At 38.7% G+C, this 14,036-nt stretch overlaps 1 protein-coding gene across 1 annotated transcript in view; it reads left to right on the top strand.

Annotated features, from left to right (window-relative positions):
* The window catches only part of LOC127444572 (FACT complex subunit SSRP1-like), a 29,597-nt gene extending 16,693 nt beyond the window's left edge, over positions 1–12,904 (top strand). The window contains exons 15-18 of the mRNA XM_051704020.1: positions 3,017–3,184; positions 3,307–3,404; positions 3,541–3,715; positions 12,335–12,904. Of these exons, the coding sequence (XP_051559980.1) occupies positions 3,017–3,184; positions 3,307–3,404; positions 3,541–3,715; positions 12,335–12,403 (510 nt within the window). The 3' untranslated portion in view covers positions 12,404–12,904. The remainder of the gene's footprint in view (positions 1–3,016; positions 3,185–3,306; positions 3,405–3,540; positions 3,716–12,334) is intronic.
* The last annotated feature ends 1,132 nt before the right edge of the window (positions 12,905–14,036 follow it).

Here is a 14,036-nt window from a genome sequence, read left to right as displayed (position 1 = left end):
TATGCAATAGACTGGCATTTCTTAAGGTCAATATTAGGTCAAAAATGGCAAAAAAGTAACCGCTTTCTCTAGAAACTCATCAGTCAATCATTGTTTTGAGGAATGAAGGCTATACAATGCTTGAAATTGCCCAAAAACTGAAGATTTCATACAGAGGTGTCCACTACAGTCTTCAAAGACAAAGAACAACTGTCTCTAACAAGGACAGAAAGAGATGTGGAAAGTCAGATGTACAACTAAACAAGAGGATAAGTACATCAGGGTCTCTAGTTTGAGAAATAGACGCCTCATATGTCCTCAGCTGACAGCTTCATTGAATTCTACCCGCTCAACACCAGTTTCATGTACAACAGTTAAGAGAAGACTCAGGGGCGCAGGCCTTATGGGAAGAATTGCAAAGAAAAAGCCACTTTTGGAACAGAAAAACAAAAAGAAAAGGTTAGAGTGGGCAAAGAAATACAGACATTGGACAACAGATAATTGGAAAAGAGTGTTGTGGATCTTAACCCATTGAGCTTTTGTGGGATCATCTAGACTGTAAGGTGCATGAGAAGTGCCCATCAAGACAGCCACATCTATGGCAAGTGCTACAGGAAGTGTGGGGTGAAATGTCACCTGAGTGTCTGGACAAACTGACAGCTAGAATGCCAAGGATCTGCAAAGCTGTCACTGCTGCATGTGGAGGATTTTTTGATGAGAACTCTTTGAAGTAGTTTAAGAAGTTCTGAAAAAAAATTCAAATTGTAATAGTAATTTTTCACGTTATTAATGTCCTGACTATACATTGTGATCAGTTGAATGCCACTTCGGTGAATAAAAGTACCAATTTCTTTCCATAAGAGCAAAATCTGTACATTATTACAGTGTTTTTTCCCTTTAAAGGCCACTGTTATGCTGCAGAACCAAGCCGTTATAACTGTAGAATCCTCCAACACCAGCCACAGAGGAACACAAAGGAATAAAAATAAAAAAAGCTATCGGCAACTATCGGCATAGATTTTTGCCGATAACCGATAGTTCCAAATGGCAACTATCAGCACTGATTAATAGGTAAAACAGATATATTGGGCTACCTCTAGAAAATAGTCCCATAGACTTAAATAGGAGGAGGCACCTAAGCCATATCTAGGTAGACTGTTGAATATTCGTTGAATTTAAGATAAAAATGCACAAAAAAATGAATAAAAAAGGCTAAAACAGACACAGTGCATCTAATAAAACAGAACGTGGGTGTCTCGAGATGTGTTTTACAGGTTGAATTTCCTTTTAAATTGAGACATTGTCTGAAAAATGCATCTTTACTGCACGAGACGCTGAAAAAAACGAGACACTGTGCAACGGTAAAAGACGTCCGTCTAGCGCATGTTTACAAAGACAAAAGATTAACGCGTTCGGAGTGAACGGCTCCCAGAGGTGGAGGTCTTGACTCTGCCTTCCTCTCTTATCAGCATCTCACTGCTTAAAGGGAGTACACACAAAAATGTTAATTCTCTCATCATTTACTCACCCTCATGTCATCCCAGATGTGTATGACTTTCTTTCTTCTGCAGAACATAAATTATGATTTTTAGAAGAATATTTCAGCTCTGTATGTCCATACAATGCAAGTGAATGGGTGCTAAAATTTTGATGCTCCAAAAACTATCATAAAAGTAATCCATACAACTCGAGTTTTTTAATCTATATTTTCACAAGTGATATTATAGGTGTGGGTGAGAAACAGATCAATATTTAAGTCCTTTTTTGCTTGAAATTTTTGCAAGAAGAATGTGAATCACCAAAAACACAAGATGAAAAATGCGAAAGTGATCTGTTTTCTTACCAACACCGATCATATCGCTTCTGAAGATATTTATTAACCACTGGAGTCTTATGGATTACTTTTATGCTGACTTGTGTGATTTTTGGAGCTTTTTTTTTTATTTTATTTGATCCCCTTTTCTCCCAATTTGGAATGCCCAATTCCCACTACTTTACTTAGTAGGTCCTCGTGGTGGCGTGGTTACTCACCTCAATCTGGGTGGTAGAGGACAAGTCTCAGTTGCAATCCGTGCATCTTATCGCGTGGCTCGCTGTGCATGACACCGCGGAGACTCACAGCATGTGGAGGCTCATGCTAATCTCCGCGATCCATGCACAACTTACCACGCGCCCCATTGAGTGCGACAACCCCTAATCACGACCATGAGGAGGTTACCCCATGTGACTCTACCCTCCCTAGCAACCGGGCCAATTTGGTTGCTTAGGAGACCTGGCTGGAGTCACTCAGCATGCCCTGGATTCGAACTCGCGACTCCAGGGGTGGTAGTCAGCGTCAAGCTGAGCTAACCAGACCCCGAGATTTTTGGAGCTGTAAAATTTTGGCACCAATTCACTTTCATTTTATGGACCAAAATAGTTGAGAAATACTTATAAAAATCTTCATTAGAGTTCAGCAGAAGAAAGAAATTCATACACATCTGGGATGGCGTAAGGGTGAGTAAATGATGATAGAATTTTCACTTTTGGGTGAAATATAACTGTATTTAATGAAAAACACTGTGGTTCTGCTGGTATTATAAAGCTTGAGTTTGGGTAGTACTATGGCACTGGTATACAGTAGGCTACATGTGTAACACTAAGTTAACATAGAACCGTCTATGATTGGATATCATAGAGACTTGGGAGTGAGCTCTTTTGACCAGTAAGTGACCCCCTAACATCCACCCAGAACAAGCAACCACATAGCAACCCTCTAAAAACCACTCAGAATACATTAGCAACTCTCTGACAACCCACGTAATAGACTAGCATTATGCAGGCGAGTTCTGCACAGGCAAGCACCACTCATTCTTCACTTTTTTCTCAGGAAATGTAAAAATCTAGTACAAGTGATTGAATTGCAGTTGCTTTACTATTCATTGCTACTTCTGTGACTGTTAAGGATGTTATGATGAATCAAACAATGTATAGTTATATGGCTAATTCTTATATTGGCTGGTCTACATCTATAATGTGTCTGTATGCTTTTGTGTAGAAAAAGGCAAAGGACAGCAGTGCCCCCAAAAGGCCAATGAGTGCCTACATGCTGTGGCTGAACTCGAGCCGAGACCGCATTAAATCAGAGAACCCTGGCATCTCTGTCACAGAAATCTCCAAAAAGGCTGGAGAAATGTGGAAACAACTTGGCAAAGAAAAGAAAGAGGTGATGCACCACTGGCATATTAACTTGCCCTTCCACAGCATCAGTGCCTCTGATTTTATTCTTTCTCTAACTGCACCAGTACACTTTAAACTTGAATGATTGTCTGTGTCTCATCCTCTCAGGAGTGGGAAGGAAAAGCTGAGGAAGCAAAGAAAGATTATGAGCGAGCGATGAGAGAGTATAAAGAGAGTGGGGGAGGCTTTTCAGGCACCTCAAAAAAGTACTAAACATATTCTACCACTATCCATGTCTTTCAAAGCTTTTGGGCAAATATTACTGCAATGTTGAATTCTCAGTTCTCGGGGTAATGCAGTAATTTCTAATTTTTCACTATTTCCTGCTGTTTTTCCCTGAAGGGAGAAGAAGAAGAAAGGAGGGAAGAATGAAGAAAAGAGGAAGAGGAAGTCAGGTGGTGAAAGGGAGAAAGAGAAGGAGCGAGCAACAGGCAACGACAGCTTTAAGAGCCGAGAGTTCATATCCAGCGAGGAGAGCTCATCAGAGTCCGAGAAGGGCAAGGGACATAAACGCAAGGTAACAAACACTCAAAAACACACACACACACACTTGTGTTTACTTCAACTCATCTAAGAGAGGACTTTCCTATGACTTCTCCTTTTATTATATTGAGCTAATTATAATTACAATAGCTACTTATGATCACTATTAACTAAAAAATTCATAAAATATTGATACATCGATTATTATTTCTCTAAATGTTTTTGAGTCACCAATATTTTACATTTAGGGTTGGGGTTAGACATTTACATTAGAAGCCTAATTTGTGTGCTTTCCAATTCACTGTCAACTGGCCTTCCATTTAATGTAATCTGATGGAATGGTCACACACTGGATGAGAAGTTCGCAGGTAGGACAAGGCACATGTATCACACACAGGATGCATTGATGCAGTGCAGGTGGCAGTCCAAAGTTGTGAATCTAATCACCATACACACAAAAGTTCCGAAGGTTTTTGTTCTTCTTCAAGAATGAACAAAATGATGGTGACCAGTTTGCAGGTTAGTGTATGAAACTAGTGTAACTGCGCAAACTTAACGATTAGAAATGGCGATGTTTATTATGCAATATCTGTATGTAGCCTTGAATAGGTTTCATTCAAGCTATCAAACCACAAAAAGACGCTTGTAATTGAAAAAGTTTTGTGTAGGCTATATGAAAGATGCATATACACAATGTATCATCCAGTGATGGCTTAAGTAAATAATCTATCTCCTTTGATAATGACTTGGGTTGAATTGAATGGAAAACTTTGCGAGTTGGGCTCCGTGGTTTTGCAGAATTTTGAACAGCCTCTGGTGTCAAAGCTGGGTGCCACCGACAGATGCTGAGTGGCTACGGCGGTATGCATACCTTTGTAGAAAATAATTGTTTTGAATTTTAGAACGACCCCTTTTATATAACCCTACCGCTCACATTTTACCAAAGTTTTGTTGAGAAATATGTATGAAGAGACTTGGGATGTGCACAAGTAATCGATTAATCGAGTACTCTTTCAGTTTTAAATATTTTCGACCAGTAAAACACTACTCGAAGATTGCAATTTGACTTTCCTTCATGCCTTTGCCTGGCATGAGCAACAATAAAACTGCTTCTCTTACCTAAATCTTGCCATTACAATCTTGCATGTTGTTGTTAAAGGAATAGTTGACCAAAAATGAAAATTCTGTCATTATTTTAAGTGTTTTTATGCCTCAGAAGATATGGAATGTTGGTTTATGTGTGAGTGTAAATGTTTTTTAACTTAAAATTCAAAATTTCAAGTAATGGATTACTCGTTTTTTTATTTTGTAGAGTACTCGACTACAAAATTACTTGAAAATTACCATCCCTAGTAGAGACAAAAACTACTGTGCAATGAGTAGCCCTATTTCAATCTAAAAAAATGCAGATATTGAACAATAATCACCGGGAAAATGTTCTGATTATCGATGCGTGAAAAGGCATCAATCCCAAGCTCACTATGAACCCAATAAAACACACATTTAGAAGTAATGTTTTTTTATTATTAATATGTTAAACATGGGTAGCAAATCTTGCCAACATATTGTACCAATAACCCTAATCGTAAAATAACAAGAATTCCAAGTTGGCATCTCAGAACTTTTATGGTAATTAGAATTTTTTATTTGTAAAAAAATATATAATATTTTTTATTATATATAATAATATATAATATTTTTTTCATTAAAAATAAAAATAATATATACATTTACACATTTTTCTTCAAATCTTAAGAGTTTGGGCAATTTTTCAGAAAACTTGCAAACTTAAACTGAATTATCACTCAAACAACAATAGTGTTTTTTCATCAGTTCAGCACCAATCTCCACTTCAGCAGCCCTTATATGTGTGCGAAAAATACAGACTATTAAGAAATAAAACCTAATTTAATGCTCCAAACAAACAACAAAGTAGCAAGCAATGCCTTTTATATCAAAGTAATTCTTTTCATTTGCTGCTATGGGCCATTGAATGTGACTGTACTGCAAAATTCTGTCCAGTTGTTTGTTACAAAAACTGCTGAATATTGCCAGAATTGTAACAGACATTTAGCTCACATTTTGATTTAGACTTTACTTTGATATTTATAGAGGACAATTAGATTGATCATATTATTTTTTTTAATACTTATTAAATCCTAAGTAGAGGATAGAAATATTTAAGAGTAGGGATGCACCGATACCAATAATGGTATCGGAATCGGGTCCGATACCGTGCTCATATACTTGTACTCGTACTAGGGTTGTTCCAATACCAAAATTTTGGCTTCGGTACGATACCAACCCTGGTACCTCAGTATCGATACTATGTTGATACTATAATCAACAAATAAAAAGCCTCAGATTTTTTATGAAGTTACACAGAGGATGACTTGATTAAAAGAACTGCATAAAGTCTCACAGATACATATTATGCGTTCAAATTTTTCTGGAATCCACGTTAATGTTTTAATTAAATGTTATAATCAAATGGTGTTTAATCAAATTGATACATACAACTTTAATCAAATCAAATATTTATTTATTTATATCTCTTTTTTTATAAAAAAAAAATTGCTATTTTATTTTTGGTAAAATAAAATGTTGCACAACAGAGCTTCACAGTATTAATGAAAACATTAATGAAAAAAAATCTGATTACCTATGGCACAAGGCTGCTGTGGCTGAATCACAACATGCTGATAAAACACTTGCATTTGTGATATTGCTTACAGATAATAATAATATTAAAACAACCATTTAATATTATATACAGTAATTGTTATTATGAGTATTATTGCTACTTTTTTAATATTACATTTTTATACAGTAATTATATTTTTCTGTCTTCAATTTCATGCATTCAGTTGAATAGAGCTTTCTTTTAAGCAGGACTTTTATTTTGACAGACCTTTGAGTTCTTCCTTTTTTTGACGGGTTAGTTATATAAAGCTTCCCATTAACGCTGGGATAATCGTGTCATGGTTCTCAATCTGAAATTTCCGAGCTGCACCAGTGGAGTTCATTTAAGTGTTAACAGCCATTTATACTCTAAACACACTGCATGAAAATTAATGTGTGTTGCTTTTGTGTGAGTGTGTGAGAATGCATGCATGTGTGTGTGTGTGTGTGTGTGTGTGTGTGTGTGTGTGAAGCAGATGACAGAGCATGTGACTGTATAATATTTAATTAAATTACATCCTTCTGCTGTTTAATGATCACACTTGGCCATATCCAGAGGTTTTTTATTTTATTTTCAAATTCTCATTGATTTCATCTCAAAACTGATTTTTAACAAAAGATGGCACTGTTGATGGCTGCTTCGGTGTGGAGCTCTCTAGCGTTTTTGTTACTTTTGTTTGTTTGTCATGTTTTTTGTCACTCTTTCACCAGGGATGAACTGCTGAATATTCGGCAGAGCACACCTGATAATTTTTTGCCAGTGTTTGATTATTCTGACATTTTATTAGACATCTTAGTTGGAGGCGCAGCGGTGATCTACAAGTGATCCAAAAGACGCACACGAGGGAAGCGAGCCGGCGCGCTTGTGAAGATTCGTCAATGCGGCTTTAGGACTCCGCTGCTGAGTATTCTTCTGGCGAATGTCCGCTCCGCTGCTCTGTGTTTCATGGAAACCTGGCTGAATGAAGCCATCCCAGACAGCGTGTTTCATCTGCTGTGCTTCAAGCTGTTCAGAGCGGATCGCGTTGCGGAATCATCTGGGAAAACGAGAGGCGTTGGAACATGCTTTTACATCAACGAAAGTTGGTGTACAGATGTAACAGTGTTGAAGATGTTTAGTCCTAACTTAGAAAAGCTCTTCATCAATTTTAAGCCTTTCTACTCACCGCGGGAGTTTTCCTCATTCATTCTGGTGAGTGTTTATATCCTGCCACAAGCATGCGTGAACGCAGCTTTGCAACAGCTGGCTGATCACATCACAGACACGGAGCAACAACACCCGGATTCACTTATTATTATTCTGGGAGATTTTAATAAAGCTAACCTCACCCGTGAACTGCTAAAAGACAAACAACACATTACATGCCCCACTAGAGACAGAAATATACTGGATCACTGCTACACCACTGTAAAGGATGCATATCGCTCTGTCCCATGTGCAGCTTTAGGACTCTCTGATCACTGTCTGGTTCATCTTCTCCCGACCTACAAGTAGAAACTAAAATCAGCTATGCCTGTAGTAAGGACTGTAAAGAGATGGAATACTAAGGCATAGCTGGAACTACAAGCCTGCTTTGACTGCACTGATTGGAGTGTTTTTGAAGCTGCAGCCACAGATCTGGACGAGCTCACAGATATTGTGACATCATATATCAGTTTCTGTGAGGATATGTGCATCCTTACTAGGACATTTTTATCATTCAGTAACTCAGACAGCTTTGTCATGCCAAAGAGGATGCTTACAGAAGTGGGGATAAAATATTTTACAACTAGGCCAGGAACACACTTACTAAGGAAATCAGAGCTACTCTGAAAAGCTGAAACAGTATTCAGCCAACGATCCTGCATCTGTGTGGAAAGGCCTAAAAAACATCACCAAGTACAAGACACCTCCCCCTCGCTCTGTAGAGTCAACTAATGACTGATGAACTGAATGTGTTTTACTGCAGGTTTGAAAAGCTCATTCTCACACCCCTCCCACGCTCTGATCTTCACTTCACACACACACCTACACCTCCTGGAACCCCCCTCCACCCCCCTCCTGCTACTCAATTTGCACTTATGATCTGTGAGGAGGATGTGTGCTGGGTCCTTCGGAAACAAAAGACTAGGAAAACTTAAGGCCCAGACAGTGTTTCACCTGCCTGTCTGTAAGTCTGCGCTGACCAATTGGCCCCCATCTTCACACAGATCTTCAATAGATCACTGGAGCAGTGTGAAGTTCCCTGCTGCTTCAAATGCTCCACCATCATTCCGTTCCCCAAAAAACCCAAAATCACAGAACTTAATGACTACAGACCTGTTGCTCTCACGTCTGTGGTCATGAAGTCGTTTGAGAGACTGGTTTTGGCCTACCTGAAGGACATCACTGGGCCCCTGCTGGACCCCCTTCAGTTTGCTTACCGAGCAAACAGGTCTGTGGATGATGCTGTCAATATGGGACTGGATTATATCCTGGAACACCTCGACAGACCTGGGACTTATGCAAGGATCCTATTTGTGGCTTCAGTTCAGCCTTTAATACCATAATGACTGATCTTCTCTCAACCAAACTGACCCAGCTCTCCGTGCCCACCCCTATCTGTCGGTAGTTCAACAGCTTTCTGACAGATAGGCAGCAGCTAGTGAGACTGGGGAAAATCACATCTGGGACCCTCACTATTAACACTGGTGCTCCTCAGGTATGCGTTCTCTTTCCACTGCTCTTCTCCCTGTACATGAATGACTGCGCTGCAAAGGACCCCACTGTCAAGTTCCTGAAGTTTGCAGAGGACACCACGGTCATCTGCCTCATCTGTGACTGTGATGAGTCTGCATACAGAGGGGAGGTTGATCAGCTGGCTGTCTGGTGCAGTCACAACAACCTTGAGCTGAACATACTCAAAACAGTGGAGATGATAGTGGACTTCAGTAGAAATCCCCCCACCTGTATGTCTCCAGAGTGAAGTAATATGCAGGTAGAATCACTCTGGACCCCACACACCCTGCCCACTCCCTCTTTGAACTGTTGCCCTCTGGCTGGCGCTACAGAGCACTCAGTGCCAGGACATCAAAATTAAAGCTCAATTTAAATGAAAAATGTATGACAGAAATAGATCACTACTATATAGTTATGTAATATTCACTGTTATACTACTACTACTAATAATAATAATAAATCAATAGTAGCTTTATAATATTTAAGCAATATCTCACATCTGTGATGCTCTATTATGCAGCACTTTATTTTATAAAAATAACTTCAATGTTGTATTTAGGATTATGCTGCGAGGTTCAGGATAAAATCACTTCATTTGATAAAAATAATAACATTTCATGTTGAAAATTAATTGTTATACTTTCATTTGATTAAAGTTTTAATTAAAGTATTTATTTAAACACAATTTTGATGATAAAATTGAAATAAACTGCTGATATTGAGTTCAGAAACCCCCCCCCAAAAAAAGCAGGTATCCGACTCTGTATCGGCGAGTACTAAAAACAAAGTATCGGTATTCATACTCGTTCTCAAAAAAATGGGATCGGAACATCCCTATTTAAGAGGCTAGTTGAGGAGCAACGAGTGAGTCAGTCAAATTTGTAGACAAATATTGAAAAGGGGTCCCTGTAAAACTGAGGACATGCATCTTTGTACAGTGCATCCGGAAAGTATTCACAGCGCTTCACTTTTTCCACATTTTGTTATGTTACAGACTTATTCCAAAATGGATTAAATTCATTATTTTCCTCAAAATTCTACAAACAATACCCCATAATGACAACGTGAAAGAAGTTTGTTTGAAATTTTTGCAAATGTATATATATAAAAAAATAAAAAAAAAAAACGAAAAAACAAATCACATGTACAGAAGTATTCACAGCCTTTGCTCAATACTTTGTTGAAGCACCTTTGGCATCATTTACAGCCTCAAGTCTTTTTGAGTATGATGCTACAAGCTTGGCACACCTATTTTTGGGCAGTTTCTCCCATTCTTCTTTGCAGGACCTCTCAAGCTCCATCAGGTTGGTTGGGGAATGTCACTGCACAGCCATTTTCAGATCCCTTCAGAGATGTTCAATTGGGTTCAAGTCTGGGCTCTGGCTGGGCCACTCAGGGACATTCACAGAGTTGTCCCGGAGCCACTCCTTTGTTATCTTGGCTGTGTGCTTAGGGTCGTTGTCCTGTTGGAAGATGAACCTTCGCCCCAGTCTGAGGTCCAGAGCGCTCTGGAGCAGGTTTTCATCAAGGATGTCTCTGTACATTGCTGCATTCATCTTTCCCTCGAGCCTGACTAGTCTCCCAGTTCCTGCCGCTGAAAAACATCCCCACAGCATGATGCTGCCACCACCATGCTTCACTGTAGGGATGGTACTGGCCAGGTGATGAGCGGTGCCTGGTTTCCTCCAGACATGACGCTTGCCATTCAGGCCAAAGAGTTCAATCTTTGTTTCATCAGACCAGAGAATTTTGTTTCTCATGGTCTGAGAGACCTTCAGGTGCCTTTTGGCAAACTCCAGGCAGGCTGTCATGTGCCTTTTACTGAGGAGTGGCTTCCGTCTGGCCACTCTACCATACAGGCCTGATTGGTGGAGTGCTGCAGAGATGGTTGTTCTTCTGGAAGTTTCTCCTCTCTCCACAGAGAAATGCTGGAGCTCTGTCAGAGTGACCATCGGGTTCTTGGTCACCTCCCTGACTAAGGCCCTTCTCCCCCGATCGCTCAGTTTGGCCGGGCGGCCAGCTCTAGGAAGAGTCCTGGTGGTTCCAAACTTTTTCCATTTATGTATGATGGAGGCCACTGTGCTCATTGGGACCTTCAATGCTGCAGAAATGTTTCTGTACCCTTCCCCAGATCTGTGCCTCGATACAATCCTGTCTCGGAGGTCTACAGACAATTCCTTGGACTTCATGGCTTGGTTTGTGCTCTGACATGCACTGTTAACGGTGGGACCTTATATAGACAGGTATGTGCCTTTCCAAATCATGTCCAATCAACTGAATTTACCACAGGTGGACTCCAATCAAGTTGTAGAAACATCTCAAGGATGATCAGTGGAAACAGAATGCACCTGAGCTCAATTTTGAGTGTCATGGCAAAGGCTGTGAATACTTATGTACATGTGATTTTTTTGCAAAGATTTCAAACAAACTTCTTTCACGTTGTCATTATGGGGTATTTTTTGTAGAATTTTGAGGAAAATAATGAATTTAATCCATTTTGGAATAAGGCTGTAACAAGGCTGAAAAAGTGAAGCGCTGTGAATACTTTCCGGATGCACTGTATATAATGTCTGACATTAACTCACAATTTTTATCTAAAGGTAAAATGGCAGTATTTTTTGAGGAGGCAGCTGATCTCGAGGCAAATGCTCCTATATTTTCAATGTTATTGTAATGATTTCTACAAGCTGTAAAATAAAAGCCATATTTTAGAGAAAAACAACTTTGGAATATATTATGCTGTATTACATAAGCAATTAATAAAACACATTTATGGTTAGGAAACATTATGAAACATCTCTAAAGTATCTCAGATGTATATCTCTAATTTTAAGACATTTTGGTGAGACATTGTATCTGCTTTTTCAGCATTTTATTGCCTTTTTGTTATAGCTTTTTGTTGTTTTTACCTTTGCTGTTGCTTTTTTGTTGTTTGTTGATATCCAGTAAATAGTGGCAGGAAGCTATTGGGGGGAGAGAGGGGAGTGGAATCGGGAAATGATGATGGGAGCCTTGTGGCCCATTCTCTGCTTTGACGCAATCTGCTTGTATTAATTCTAATCTTTGGGCCCATCAGCATTCTGACTTCTACTGTGTTTTGGTTTATCAGTCCAGCATTCCTGACACTATTTTACTTTGTTAGATAATTAGATACATTTAGATTTATTTGAACGTATACCAGCAGGTACAAGCAGAAAAGAAATGACATACTCGTATTCATTGTCTTTCTTGAGTGATTCTCTATTTCTGTTCCTCCCACTTTTTTATTTGCAGGGGTCTGATGATGAAGAAGAAGATGTGGCCAGCACACCGCCAAGCTCTGAGGAGTCTGGCTCAGACTGAAAGACAATAATAACACATAAACAGTGAAGGACAACCCTAGTTACAGGGTGTTCCTGATAGTATGTATTACAGCCTAAAATGTTTAAATTTCACAATTTTACTGTGTCAAGACATTTTAATACACTTGTATATATAACTCTGGTAGTGTTGAGTAGTGTGTATTCAATGTATATTGTCCTGTCCTTTTTCAGATCACTACTTTATCTGTTTGTACAGAGATCTTTCACTGTGTTTTCCTCTTTCCAAGGAATAGAAACCGTGTCTTTAACTCACACACACACACACACACACACACACACTATATTGAGCTTAAGATTTTTGAAACAAAAAAAAGTCAGTACAAAATAGCTTGTTAAATTTGTTTTCTCCTTTAAGCATTTTTAATTTTTTCTATCTAAACACAATAACATTTGTTTTATACAATATACAATGTTGTTTAACACACACAATACTGTATATCAGTTTGTTTATTAAAATAAATGTTAAAAACATCTGTTAAAACATCTAATTTAATGTTTATAAGGAATTAACCACTGTTTATACTTGAGCTACTAACTAGATAGGTAAAATTTGTCAAGACAAACTTTGTTGGCTTGACAAAGCCTGGCCTGAAAGTTTAAAAAAGTTTAAAAAACTTGAGGTTTGAAGTTTTAACAGACCGTGCAAAAACAGTAACTCTGATCAGTTAGAAAAGTCCTGGCACAGATCTTCATACTATTATGATGTAGCATGCTAAGTTTGGTGGATTTAGCTTGAAATGTCTAGTAACATTTTACATTTACAGTTGATGCAATTACATTTAGTTGTAGTTACATTTTACATTTAGTCTCTATTTACGAATTACATTTAATCATTTTGGTCTATGTTTAGGGATTTTTGAAAAACCCTAATAAGCCTAAAGTGCAGAACAGTGTATTGACGTTTCCAAGCCAACATAATGAACGAGAATGCTGTTGACCCCCAATGTAAATCCCCAATGGGATTTTGGGGATTTTTGATAGGCCAGTTTGCAAGAACCATAGGACAGGTCAGTTCGAAAAGACATAGCACACTAACTCACAGTCTGAAGGTCTATGCCGCGTTTGTTGGGCGTAGCTTGAAAGCTATAGGAGGAGTTACATTTAATCATTTTGGTCTTTGTTTAGGGATTGTAAAAATCCTAAACCAAGACTGTAGAACAGTACGTTGGGTTTGTCTGCATTTATAGTATATCAGTGCCATATTCATCCTGGTGCTTCTACTAAAACTTGTGCACACACTCAGGCCATGTCCAAAGGTTTTCGGTTGAAAACGCATTGACTTTCCTATGTTTACCCCTCTCACACTGGAATGTGTTTTCCTCAATGGCGTTAGGAAATGAACAAACTGAGTTTTCAACCGAAATATACGCACATATTCTCAAATCTAAATATACTGTAATCTCCAATGTAAACATTTAAGCAACCTGTGTCCAACTGAACAATTACTGTATAATATGTGCTAATTATGCCCAGCAAAACATAGACCCAGACAGTTCTTGATCTTATCATGGACAGTTTTACATAACCACCACACTCTGAACATAGATCTTTTAATGGGATTTTACAACCCGTTCTCTAGCTCACATGTATCCACACACATCTGTATTCTACAA

This window comes from Myxocyprinus asiaticus, chromosome 8 (genome assembly GCF_019703515.2).
Source record: "Myxocyprinus asiaticus isolate MX2 ecotype Aquarium Trade chromosome 8, UBuf_Myxa_2, whole genome shotgun sequence".
In the NCBI taxonomy this organism is placed as follows: domain Eukaryota; kingdom Metazoa; phylum Chordata; class Actinopteri; order Cypriniformes; family Catostomidae; genus Myxocyprinus; species Myxocyprinus asiaticus.
The sequence above is the reverse complement of the archived record's forward strand: the minus strand, read 5'-3'. Positions and strand labels throughout refer to the sequence as shown.